Raw genomic sequence first — 13,348 nt, forward strand, 5'->3', positions numbered from 1 at the left:
TTCCGGGTAACATTGGCATTTAATTGACACAAAAGATTCGCCACTTCGAAACTTGGATGTGACGAATGTCTGCAGTCTTTAACCCACCTTGGAAAAAGCTTGAAGGGGCCAATGAGTTCCTTATTGTTATAAACTACCATTACCTTTTACGAGCTGACCAGTACGAAATGTAATCTGGCTGGAAAGCGACTAAAAATCATTGGGAGTAACCTTTGACCACTTTGACGACGTGATCACATGGTGTGACAAGAGAGCGATGCATGAAATATCACTTTCTGGATGTACTTTGTGCACAGACATCATAATGCCAGGGACAGGTTCTGAAGAGAACACATCTTGCTTTGGCTGGAAGAAGCGTCATAACAATGACTACACTGGTCAGTTCTCTTCAGACAACAAAGTGCACCCGCACCATTCTCTCCTGAAGCAAACAAACGGCAGCAACGTTTCAAGCATCCTTCTAGCACCTGCTGACACTGATCGTTCATAAATCACAAGCGAAAGTTCAATGATAAGGTTGGAAACAACTATATCGAAAACTGCATTTTACGGGCAAAGTGACAAGCGAAGAAAACAACCGATAGTCATGTACAGCCCCATGCACACGGGTTGGTAAACAGAGAAGTGTTATAAAAAGAGTTTTAGAGAGGCCCCCTGCTTCCGACATCAGGCTGCCTGCTTTGAGACGACTGTCGCTAAGATGGTGCGCTTATTGCTATGGACCTCTGCTATGATATCGCTTCTAATTTTAATACAGCAAATCACCGCCTATGACGCCGATGAGGGCATGATGCAAAGGCCCATAGAGCTCACCCCGCCACCCCACCTTTTCACAAAGAAAGGCAGTAACATGGCAACTACTCCAAAGACCGTAAGTACGCTATGAGAAGTGTTTGAGTTGATGGGTTAATTATAGCTGCTTACGAGCACATTGCCTTCAAGTTTGTCATGCTACTTCGAATTTGCCCTCGCCTAGACTAAATTACAATTTGAAGGATTCTGCAGAGCAGACTACTCTGTAATAAATATACAGTAATTTATAAAATTGCAACTTTAGCTAGCCTTTAGGGGCATATACAAGTACACAAGATGTTTTAACGTATGCGCATAGCCACCATCATCACTACCATGGTTTACCATAAAATTAAAGACAAATAAATATGAGCGAAGTATAAATTATAAGAACTATGAATCAAACCGTCGGCAACAAACTGCAGGCGCATTGACCCACATTACATCGCGCAAGCGATTTCAGTCAATTTCTTACTGCTTATTTTTAACCATCGTCCGCTTCATTAGAGTGGCCTGTGTCCGTCCGCAGCAGACCATTCAAACAGGATGTGTTTGGCTTGCTGCCATGTTGGCGGCCTAAAGGCTGGAATCTAAATTCGTAAAATGGGCTGTTCCTGCTTAGACCAGGGCTGCATTTTATTCTTTTCATCCAAAGTCTCTGCAATAATTTCTTTGAAAATAAATTCACGCCACCTGTTAGATTAGCATGTTCAAGCAATGTACCTTGAGGAAAAAAAGGAAGTGTGATATCGTAGTCAACATGGTTGGAAGGCTCTCTAGATGTTTCCTTAAGTGTATGCAGAAACTGTGAAATCCGGAAAGAGGGAAGAATATTTCGTTTTTCACACACAATCTCCACGCCAATATTCACTGCACACTGGGAAATTGTAGTTGCTTTTGCTGCTGGAATTTTTGCATGAAATTAGAACATGCGTGTGAGCTAGCCTTTCTCGGAGCACTGAAATACATATCATAGTACGCTCCATTTTTATTTGTGCATGGCTACATGACTTTCAGGGAAATTGTTCAGTTTACTGCGAAGCGTTCATGCCTCCCAGCAACTGCGAAAATGGCTGGCCATTTGCAATAAAACACGCTTTGAAATAAGGTAGAAATAATTTCTTTGTACATGTCATATGTTGTATTGCCGAAGACAAGCTCGAAAGGCGGGCTCAGCGGGTCTGGCTTTCTCTGGATTAACTCTAGTTCGCGGGATCGAAGCCCGCGTAGGACGTACTTCGATGACGTCCCTAATAGCGAACCTGCACTTCAGAATGTTAAGCGGCCCATGCACTATCACCATCTCTGACAACGGACAATATTCGATTGCGAAAAATTGGATCAAATACTGAAATATATGTAACATATATTTCAGTTGTTTGTTCAAATGCATTCATTCTCATTCTTCTCGCATGCTATAGCAGTCAAGACCGCCAAGAGAGCTACGTGTACTTAATCTCAAGCATTTTGTCGAACCGTCGGTTTTCAACCGGTGCAAAAATGGTCGCACGGTACACGCCACACATTACCGTAGTCAAAGGCGTGGCTAGTAATCCTCAGTGCAGACAGATGGTGCATACTCGAGAGAAGTCGCTAACTTACCTGTCGTTGTTTTAGTTTTCTTTCATTTACCCATTCGATAAGAGTGTTTTTGTTTTGACGCCATACTATTATGCCAAGTAAACACTAGATTACATAAGGACTAAAGAAGAAAACCACCCACTAGACAGCAGTTAAAGAGGGTCGTTATAGTAGTATGGTCCTGCGTCATGAACGAGGCGATAGGGCAAATATTGCAAGAATTCACAAAATGGGCACATTACGCTTCCCACTGAAGTTCGCCTGGAGGCCGACCCTTTGATGCATTTTGGTCATGAACCCTCAGGAGGTTGGGATTTTCCTACCATATCAAAGCAATTTTTCGGTAAATAAATAGATCAGCTATCTTGTTCCGAGCGGACTAGCGAAAAACTAATATCTATTGGACAACCCTTTATTTTGCTGCCATTACAACTGCCGTTCCTTAATAAGGGCAGCGACAAAATACTCACATTTAAACAGTTTAGCGCTATTGAAAATAATATATTTCGGAATTACAAAAACAATTAGGCTTTTGGGAAAGAAAGCAGCAGGAACTATCTTACTACTCAGTGGACTGCTCATCATCGCCGAAAGGAATGGGATGGAGACAGCAGTGAAAGACGGAGAAACAAAGAGGTGCCCTAGTGGAGCTCTGCGGAATAATTGCATCATCTTGGGACACCCAGACATCGCACTTCATATAGCTGCCTTTCATGCTTCACCTTTGTTACGCGTCCGACATCCGTGACAAGGAGAAGACAGGTTCCCGGCTGAACCAAGTTTATTAAAGCGAAAGGTTTACAAGGTTATGTCGGTGGTATCGTGTCATCAAAACGTGTCCGCATCCATTGCGGGGAACTAGCAAGGAATAGCGCCTAAAATGTGGTTATAATCGAAGGAGGATGATATGAGGATGCGGCGCAAAAAATGTGGTTATGATCGTGTGAATAGTTCATTAAGTAGAGCCAAAAATGCGCGAAAATTGGCCGTGGCCAGGGCAAAAGTAGCGCGTAATTTGAAACGCCGGAAGTGTACAACCACGTGACCGAAAATGTGGGCGAAGCGAACACGCGGCGCCAAATTTGAAAGTTTGGATCGAAGCGTGGTCAGAATTAGACGAATTGCACAAATTCTCAGGCAAATAGAGGCAATAGAGACAAAGAGGAGCAAATAGAGGAAAAGAGGAGCCTATAGAGGCGACGAGTCGGGGAGGCGTCAATGCTGTCGCATTACTCCAATGCGGGTTACCGCAGTGGTCCAGAATTTTTGTCCTATGCTTATGGATTCGTGACTCGGATGTAACAGCTCGGACGGTTGCGTAATCTTTGCGAAGTAGGGAATAAACTTTGCGTATTAACTGATGATACCCAAGAATTACTGCAGCTGTCTCTTTGTGTGCGGTGGCGGAGCATGAATTAACGCGTCGACTTTATCCATCGATGAGGAGAGGCCGCTAGCACTAATTTTGTGGCCCTGGTAGAGAAGTTCCTTCTGAAAAAATGAGCATTTTCTTTTTTTCCCTCAGACGCCCCGCTGTAGAAGGGTCCCGAGGTTGGCTAAACCGTTTTTAGTCGTCTTGCCCATAACAAGAAGGTCGTCCATGCAGCAGCAAATGCCATTTAAGCCTTTCAGCATTCTGTCCATGATCTTGCGGAAAGTACCTGGTGCGGACCAAATTCCAAAGCGCCGTCGATTGACGAGAAACAATCCCTTGCGAGTATTCAATGTCAGCTATTGTTTTGACAATTATAGTATGACCACTTGCTTATAGACGCCGTTCAGGTCGATGTTTGAAAAATCTACGCCTCCAGAAAGCGCTGCAAACAAGACATCGACTTTAGGCAAAGGGTACCGAAGGACGTCTAGACAAAAATTTACCGTAGTTTTATAATCGCCGCAAAGGCGTATTCCTCCATCCTTCTTGATTGCAGGTACCGCAATAGTTGCACAGTTTGCCCTGGGAACTGGTGTTATGATGACCATTTTTTCTGTCTTGGACAACTGAGGCTCCACAGATTTTTGAAAAGTAAATGGAATGTTTCGGGCTTTGAGAAATGTAGGTTTGTGATCCGGTTTGAAGCATAGTTCGGCACTTCCGCCTGCAATAGTGCCCAACTCATGTCTGAAAAGGGAGACATACTTGGCGAGCAAAGCGAGCATCCTTTCTTCTAACCGGCCAGAAATACAAGTATCTGACCTTGGCGTACGGTGAACACTCCAAAACTTGTTCCAGTCCAGTCTATTGGCGTGAAGCCTATCTCGACCTGGCATTGGAGGACCCTCCAGGTCGATCACGTAGAGAGGAAGACTCGTCGCGTTTGCGCCGTGTCTCATGTTCACCATTAAGACGCCTCGTGGATGGACCAGGGCTCCTGAGTAGGCGCGAAACTTGACTTTAGTTGGCTTGGGGCTGGCCGTTGGAAGAAGCCTACGATGTTCCTTAAAAGGCATAGCTGGTACAGCGGCACCAGTGTCTTGCTCCATGCTGACTACAACATCGTTCACGGTCATCTGTACCATTACAGGTTCAGTTTTTGATGAACACACGCGCTTTAAAGACACCGTTACTGGCTGCCAGTCCGCCTTTAGCGATTTCACTTTGTCCTTGGCTGGCCGTTTCCTATGCGACGTACCGCCAGCGCTACGACTGACCCCTGGAATGTGTCTCTTCCGGCTAAAGCGCTAGCACTTGCTACTTAAGTAAGGACCCCCTCGGTGTGAGTGCTTCTACAAGCTGAAGCGCAGAACCCCTCCTGCCTGGTATCCGATGCCGCCTGTACGTTATGCACGGAAAGAACCACTGGCGCTAAATGCTAGCTTAAGCAGTGCTTTTTGTTGCTGCTTCCATGGCTACAGTGCGCTATACTGCTTTCTGAAACGTGAGTTGTGTTGTGCACAGCACGCACTGCATGTCGTCTCTTAGCAGACCGCACACAAAGCGATCCCGCGAGGATCCGTCCAGAGCGCTTCTGAAATCGCATGTTCGCGAGAGCTTTAGAAGCTCGATGCGTAATCAGAAACAGACTCCTCTTCGTGCTGTTGTCGCTTGTGAGACTTGGCCCGCTCATCGATGAACGAAGGCTCGGGAGACAGGTGCTCCCGGAGGAATTTCTACAGAATCTCCAGGCTCTTGGTAGGCGGTAACTCCGGGGCTACCAACGATTTCAGAAGACCGCAGCTTCCAGCACCTATGATGCTCAGAAATGCGCGCCTTATCACTTTCAGGAACGCGCACCTTGTACTTTCTTCATATGACGCGCAGTGACTGGCGGTAGCATCGAGCACTGCAGCCATATGACACATATGGCCTAGTTGAGCAGCGAAGCGCGTCGAAGCTCCGGCAGCTTCGTTCATGATATCAGTCAGCGTATCAGCAGCACTCTTCAAAACGTCAAATTTGAGCAGAGGAGAATGCAGGGAGCACTTGCTTTCCTTGACGATGCGCGATGCTTCGCGATCCCGTCTCTAGTTACGTGTCCGACAGCCGTGACAAAGAGCAGATAGGTTCCCGGCAGAACTACGATTATTGTCCTATACTTATGGGTTTGTGGCTCGGACGGAACAGCCGCCGGTCGCAGGCGATGCTCGGCCTGCAACCGTTCGGTGGTACATGCGCGCTTCGCAGAGCGCCTTATCACTAGTGCGCAGACACCACAGTCTTCATTTAAATGTAGCCGGCATGGCCGGCATTAAACGTGTCCTCGGGGTTGGATCTGCCTTATAAGCACATGAATTGGTTTCTGCAGTTCGCGATGTGTTCAGACCATACTGAAACAGATTATTTTATTAGCTTTGTAAGCCGAGCAGCGTAATTCCAGCAAATTCACTTTTCTGCATCCCAGTTTCTGCAAAGCTTTCTTTAAGATGACAGATAGACTTGTCATCTTCTGTTTTTCCTATGTACGCGTTTTAGTGTGCGCAACGCCATCCCAAGAAATCTATGCACCAACTTGCCCAGGAAAAAGTTCGCCATTTCCGCAAACCCCATTGGAGAATTCCACTAATAAACAAAAGTGAGGCTCTGAAATGCCAAACTTTCAAATCGGATGCCATCCTGAGCAAATGTATTCATGGGGACATTACGATTCGAGATGACGTGAACTCTTTAATTTGAATTAATGTCATTAGAAACACCCTGCATGACTAAACCATTATCTTCATTCCCTTTATTTCTCTTTATTTAATTCTAATGAATATGGTATAGTAACGAAGATAAATACTGTCTGCTGTAGAGGAGGTCAGGTATCGGTTGTCATTTGCTTTTTATCTCACCGACTCCATCAATTTGTAATAATTAAAGTAATGAGCATTTATATTACGATTGAAAATTCTTATGGGCCATATTCAATAATGCTCTGTATTTCTACTTCCTGACAACTCAGAGACTGACGTGGGACCATGGTCGAGTAATTTATTGCCCAGGTGCACAGTGTTGAAATTCATTCATAAAGAGCTCTCGATCTGCCAGCGTGCCTCGGAGATATATGCGTGAAAATTATTAGAATTTACAAAAAACATAACTCTGTCAATTTCACAGTAGTCATCATTGCTGTCGGAATTCCTACAGTGTATCTTGTTTAGAAATCTTTGGAGATCATTCAGAAATACACTGCTGTAATTAAACTATAAAGGGTGGAAATCTAGATTGCTATCCGCGCGCTGGTGACCGGCGTCCTTGGCGCAACAAAAGTGGTCCAGGCAATACCATCGCCCCCCAGTTCCCGCAAAAGAACTTTTGTGCATGCGAGTGGTTATCCCTGCTGTGGTGAATGTGAAGTTTTATACTTCGCCGCGGTGACTGAGTCGCTATCGCGTTCAAATGTGGACGGACCTTTAGGTGGCGAGATCGACACCGGTTCCGGATGCGGCTTTTCAGTGGAAGCAAATCAGTGATTCTACGCCGAAGGAGTCGCACCAATTTTGCGATATTGCAGATTTGGCCGAGGAAATTGTTATCAGCTCGGAGAAGCCCAAATAGAAATGTGGAGGCCTTCTTTTATTACGCTGCTGAGTGCAATAAAGGGTTTAATCTGGATATTTGTACGAAAATATTCTTCAGGAACCATTCCTTGCCGGAAAAACAGATCTAGTCAGGTAGACAGTTATTGGGATGCCGTGTCGTTCCCGAAAAGATCAGCAGTCCGTGAGGTAATTTTGGTCCAAAATAGAAGCGCTTAAAGAGGACAAAAATTTCAGGATGTGCGCACTGCTTGAAGTAAATTTGAAGTATAAATTTATTTATAACACTTCTTGCAGTGTTCTTTAGGGCTTGTAAAAGCACTGTTTGCGTTATATTTTCAAACTGCTTGAGTTGTTTAATTTAATTGCATACATCTCAATTTCCACAAAAATGCCACAGTCAGGGCCAAATATGTATTTTTTTGGGCAGCGACACACGACAAAAGAAAAATTGATGTTGGGTCGGTTGAAGCATCACTGGGTAAACATGAAGCAGGAAACAAAAGTCAACAGCAAGGCTGGGTAGGCCGAATAGAGAATTACCTGACACTGTGATTCACCCGCCAGCACCGGCCCAAGCGGTGCAGGAGAGTTTGTACGTTTTGTGCACCAGTCAGGAGCTGCTTCCCCATTAAACGAATACTAGGATGTGCTGCGGAGAAACGTGTCCCACTAACTTAAAACCGGATCTTTTCATGCTCTTTCTCGGGGTTGTCGGCGTCGGTAAGCACTCAAATCGGCGGCACAATATGTCCCCGACTATATATCACCGATGTCAGGAAAGAGCACTTGCAGCGACGCAACAGTACTCTGGTCTTTCCATGTGCTGACACCTTTCAACGTGGTCTTACACGCGCAGAGAAGGTTCCTATTCGGAGGATTCGGGCTGTGGTTTGACTGCGGCCGTCGCTCGAAACTGGCCTCACTTAGTAGGCTTGTTTCCACGGGCAAAATGTCCAGTGTGCCCATCCCGGGATATGTAATCAAAAGTACTGTAAACGACTTATTCATTGTGAGCTAAATATTTCGCAACTTTTAGTAAACTCTCAATACTGAGGAACACCGCGAGTACTAAATTTCGCGAAGCAGATGTGATGAGCCATTTAGTGCTGCTTTTGGCCAAATTATTTGCATGACCAAATTTTGCTAGGTCTGCGTTATACGCGGAAAACGTAGAAATGTTATTATTCGCGCAAAATTAGTCACTTACAGCACGTCGTTTGCTGCGGGTATGCCCAGCTTTGGAACGTACGAGAACCCGCCAAATCGTCACATCCTGTCCCTCCTGACATCTGTGCATCCCATAATTATCGGTCAAATGGAACGCATCTTGTTGTTCCTTGACTTCCGTAGACCAGCGAAGATTATTTCATTTATATAAAGAGCCAATTTTATATATTTTTTTGTAATAGCAAAACTGAAAAAAAGTATGATTCTATAACCTCATGCAGTTTGTCGTACAGTTGTTATTCAGTTTTGCAAAGTCATGGAATTGTCATGCAGATGTCATAGTGTGTCATACAAATTGTAGCAATATCTCTATGCAATTATGTCGTTGTTTGTTGTTATTGAATGTAATTATTGATGTCTGTACGTGCTTAATGCATGGTAAAACATTTTTCAGCATGTTGTTCCTCTTTTATACTGGGAGGTAAGAGGTAAAAAGCAACGATAAAAAAAAGAACAATGAAGAAACGCTCGGACAAAAACAAGTTTTGCAGCCGCGGTGGCTGAGGGGTTAGGGCGCTCAGATACTGATCCGGAGTTCCCGGGTTCGAACCCGAACCTGGCGGCCGCCTTTCGATGGAGGCCATACGCTAAGGCGCCCGTGTGCTGTGCGATGCCAGTGCACGTTAAATATCGCCAGGTGGTAGAAATTATTCCGGAGCCCTCCACTACGGCTCCTCTTTCTTCCTTTCTTGTTTTACTCCCTCCTTTATCCCTTCTCTTACGGCGCGGTTCAGGTGTCCGCCGAGATGTGATACAGATACTGCGCCATTTCTTTTTTTCCTAAAACCAAGTTTCAATTTTCATGTTAGACGGCGCTGATTATTTCTCCGCATATTTATCGCTTTATAGCGACTTTGTCTCACAACGAATATTTGAGTTGAACACTTTATTCCGCGTTTGCTGCAGAAGAGGAAACTCGGCCAGTACTGCAGCCAGAACCATCCATGTGATAAAGGACTGTGCTGTGTACGACGTCGAAGATTCGGCGGGAGTTCGTGCCAAGCCTTAGCTGGTCGTTACCGGCGCTGCAGTGACAGTCCAACAAAAGGAGACATCTATCACCGGTATTGCCCCTGTGCAATAGGCATATGTAAGAAATCATTGCTGCTCATTCTTCACTTAAGTACTAATGGGAAGTGTAAAGGGCCGTAATTATATTCCTCAAGTTCATTTTAGTTCGGGGAGTGGAGACGTGGCTTCAAAAGTCCTCAGTGCAATGCTCAAAGGAGGACTTGATAACAAAGATGTCTATTATGGAAGGACGATTAGAATCTCAGAAGTGGTTGAGTGGAGTTTTCTGTGAGGAAAACAATTTTAATGACAGCGCTTAAAATGAAAAAAAAAACTTGCAGTGCGCGCTAAAAGGAGCAGGAGTAGTGAAGGTACGCGGTCCTGTTTTGGAAAGTAGTCCAGAAAGGAGACTAATCGAGCAGTATTTAAAAGGCGGGAAGTCCGCTTACGATGGCAGTTTTAAAATTTCCAAGCAGGCATCGTTGCTTACCGACACATTTCCTTGAAGTCTTTGATATTGTGAGCGCCTGCGCTGAGCTTTAGAACAACTTTAGGCGTCAAGACGTTTTTAGAAGTTCCTCGTTATTTAATAACGCGCGGTATTTTCTGATGCGAAGGAAGAATTTAGTGGTGAGAGCGAAAGCGTAGGCTTCCACCTTCCTTCTTTAGTTGCACAACAAGACACAACTGGAAAGACGGCTATAGAAGCCACCGCACTTGAGTATTATTCAAAAATTTTATTTATTCTTAAATTTTAAGGACAGAAGAAAGCCATGCATGAAAGGAAGAGGGAGGCGGGGAAGGGGGGGGGGGGGTTGAGCAACTGAGCTAGAAATCATTCGTAATACTCCCATTGAAGCTAGTGTTTGAAATTAAAAGAAAATACATTTACCGGCTCAAACGACACAGGTGTAGTTAAGTACGAAAGCAAAAAGAACATTATTACAATCCTAACAAACCGAGCGTACGACTGGTTATGGGTGCAAAGTTATCTTAAAACTGTAGCTGGTAAACTAGACGAATCAATTTACGACAATCAACGCAATTTGCCACTCGATTCCGGCATTTCGGCTGTTGAAGAATTTGTAGACATGTGAGTTCACAATTCATGCGCTTTTAACATGCGCCAGAAACCATAAATGGAGAACAAGGTAATGCCGATTGAATGATAGATCTCGAAGTTAAGTCAGCTAAATACGGACTTATTGATGGCGGGAAAACATTTTATCAGCATTTGCACAGTTACTGATTAGGAGAATTAAACGCACCATGGATTGAAACCTCCGTTTAAGATGTAGACAAAAACATTTCTCGAAAAATCCCACTATGACACCTCGAATGGAACTAAACGAGGCAAGGAAAAAATCATTAAAGCGCTAGAACAAGAACTGAATAATGTGCACAAGGCAGTGTAGCTTCGCAATTTGCAAGTTGCAAATTTTACATCATCGCGCACCATTGATCCATAGAACCTTGGGAAGAGGGCGGATACTAAGCCTTAGACGAACAGCAGATTTAACATTAACTAACTGAACCCGAAGTCCAGGAGGAAACGCAAGAGAAATTTAAACTTCAAGATTAACTCATGTACTTAATTCGGTTAGTTGGTTTACGGATTCCGGCATGGTAACTAGCGCTATAGACGCAGACACAGAGGGAAGTGACAGGACGCACGCTATACTTGCAACTGATATTTCGATAGGGAACGGGAGGACATGTAATGAATGCCATGGGTCAGTCCTATTCACTTGGTATAGTTAGTGTATGCAATCACATATTTCCAAATCAGCTTTTCAACGTAGTACTTGGCTATTAATTTTCCAAGAACTGCTTTAGATAAAGCGACAGCTATGCGTGCTAAGAAAAAAAAACAGCTTATTACCAGCCGACTATCATGATATTAAAACTATCTTCTTATGCTTCCTTGTAGGAAAGTGGCTATTGATAGCTTGTGAGGGTAAGACAGGAGCGACAGTACGAAGTATTTTACGTAATATATAGGAAACGAGAATGATAAATATTCCTGTATAGTGTAAATAACTGCCAAATTGCTGCATACCATGATTCTAAGCAGTGCTTCTCCATTATTCCCGTCGTTATGCGCTAAACTTCAAAGCACTTTCCACGCACGACTGTTAATTGTCAGCGGTTTCAATTTTGATGCAAGTTTCCGTCGCTCAAATGGCCGCTGATGGAAATAATTTGTAGGCAGAGATTTTTTCTTTGTGTTATTTGTCTCACGTGGTTTCGGCCACTGAAATTTATGCATTTTAAATATATGAAGAAAGCTCAGAAGAAAAGTTTCATTGCTATGTTTCTAAAAGTACAATTTTCTGAATTGTTGAAATCTAGCATTAGGACTGCCACAATGACTGTGTTTCTGAAAAAAATTGGCATCATTTTTTTCGTTCCTTCAGATGCGTGCGAGAATGGCTACTGTCTCCCATGATATTTCACACAAGTTACTGTATTCTCCTCGCTGCAACCAATTCGCTAATAAAAAAAATTAATCCTATGAAAAATGTATTGTGCCTGACTGCATCTCACTGCGGACGAGCGCAGGTTTGGTTGTGTAGTCCTTCATCTCTCGAGAGCTGCCAGTGTCAAGATCGAACAAGTCCATAATGTTGCTCTGTTTTGTAGAGGACCAAAAGCAACAATCGCCTAATTCAATGTTGTTTTGAGAATTCAGAGATCAAGCGCCGTAGACGAAAACGTAGGCGTTTAATTGGCTGTGCCCCAATGGTTTTGCTACTTAAGGCGCTGCGGGCCCGGTGCCAATTATTTGCGCTTGCTCGAGCCATCAGTCAAATAATATCTGCGTTTACAGAGCAAGCACACATAGAACGAATCGAATACTCCACAAAGACTGCAGCACTACATCCCCCATCGGCTCGAAAACTAATAAGAGTATTGTGCACCATCCTACATGTATTTGTACCATCGATAGCAACGAAATAAATTATATAATTATTGCTTACAGAAGTGAAGTGAAGTAAGCGCCGATTATTCTTACTCAAACTGCTCCCAGTATTTTGCGGAGCTGGCTTGGAATCTTAGGGTTTTTTCCAAGTGCAGAGAGCATTAAAAATCATCTGTTCTCCAATTAAAGCGCAAATTGTAGGGTCACTGGGGTGAATTTTCTCATTCGCCTAAGAAGAGAAGGATGACTAAATGTTGAGAGGGGCTGTATTCTAGACAATTTTCGAGACAAGATCTTTCAAGCAAAGCTATACCAATGTGCAACTGAGCTAGTACTGAAAAAAATCATCACCACTTACCGAAATACCCTAAGAAAGGCCATTGCGAAAGGCCAAAATTTAACAGGAGGTTTTATATATTTTTTAACGGAGTTTATAGTTCTCTATTTAAAACTCCACTCTTTCAATACTAACCAAAAAATATCAGCTGCACAAAAGCACACCTGTAAAATTTGAAAGCGCCCTCTTTCAAATTTCTTTAGAACTACTGAGGTACAGAGCCAGGCCTATGCTAGACAGTAACTTTAAACATACCCGCTGCACGAAGTAAAGAAATGTATATTGAAATACGACGGTTATGTGCTTCTCATCATGACAGCTTGACGGTGCGCTCAATGAGCAATAAAATGTCGTTGCGCCATTCCAATTTTAATACTTCGTACTTTTTAAAAAACCAGGAACCAGTGTTATATAAGCCGCCGCGATGGCTTCGTGGTTGTCGTGCTCGGCTGCTCGATGTCGGATTAGATGTCAGCCGCAGCGGTCGCATAATGATCGATGAGAAATGCCAGAGG

General features: G+C 43.8%; 1 protein-coding gene across 1 annotated transcript; it reads left to right on the forward strand.

Annotated features, from left to right (window-relative positions):
* The first annotated feature begins 596 nt into the window (after positions 1-596).
* Positions 597-12,085, forward strand: LOC144112486 (uncharacterized). The gene is made up of 3 exons (XM_077645312.1): positions 597-871; positions 9,469-9,652; positions 11,991-12,085. The coding sequence occupies exons 1-3, from the start codon at positions 701-703 to the stop codon at positions 12,020-12,022; spliced, it is 387 nt and encodes a 128-aa protein (XP_077501438.1). The 5' UTR covers positions 597-700; the 3' UTR covers positions 12,023-12,085.
* The last annotated feature ends 1,263 nt before the right edge of the window (positions 12,086-13,348 follow it).

This window comes from Amblyomma americanum, unplaced genomic scaffold, assembly GCF_052857255.1.
Source record: "Amblyomma americanum isolate KBUSLIRL-KWMA unplaced genomic scaffold, ASM5285725v1 scaffold_195, whole genome shotgun sequence".
NCBI lineage: Eukaryota > Metazoa > Arthropoda > Arachnida > Ixodida > Ixodidae > Amblyomma > Amblyomma americanum.

Bases quoted from the DNA above. Each gene is read 5' to 3' on its own strand.
- LOC144112486 (XM_077645312.1), top strand. From the start codon at position 701: ATGGTGCGCTTATTGCTATGGACCTCTGCTATGATATCGCTTCTAATT. The intron at 872-9,468 runs GTAAGTACGCTA...CGTTTGCTGCAG, and splicing joins TGGCAACTACTCCAAAGACC to AAGAGGAAACTCGGCCAGTA. The intron at 9,653-11,990 runs GTAAGAAATCAT...TCGTTCCTTCAG, and splicing joins CCCCTGTGCAATAGGCATAT to ATGCGTGCGAGAATGGCTAC.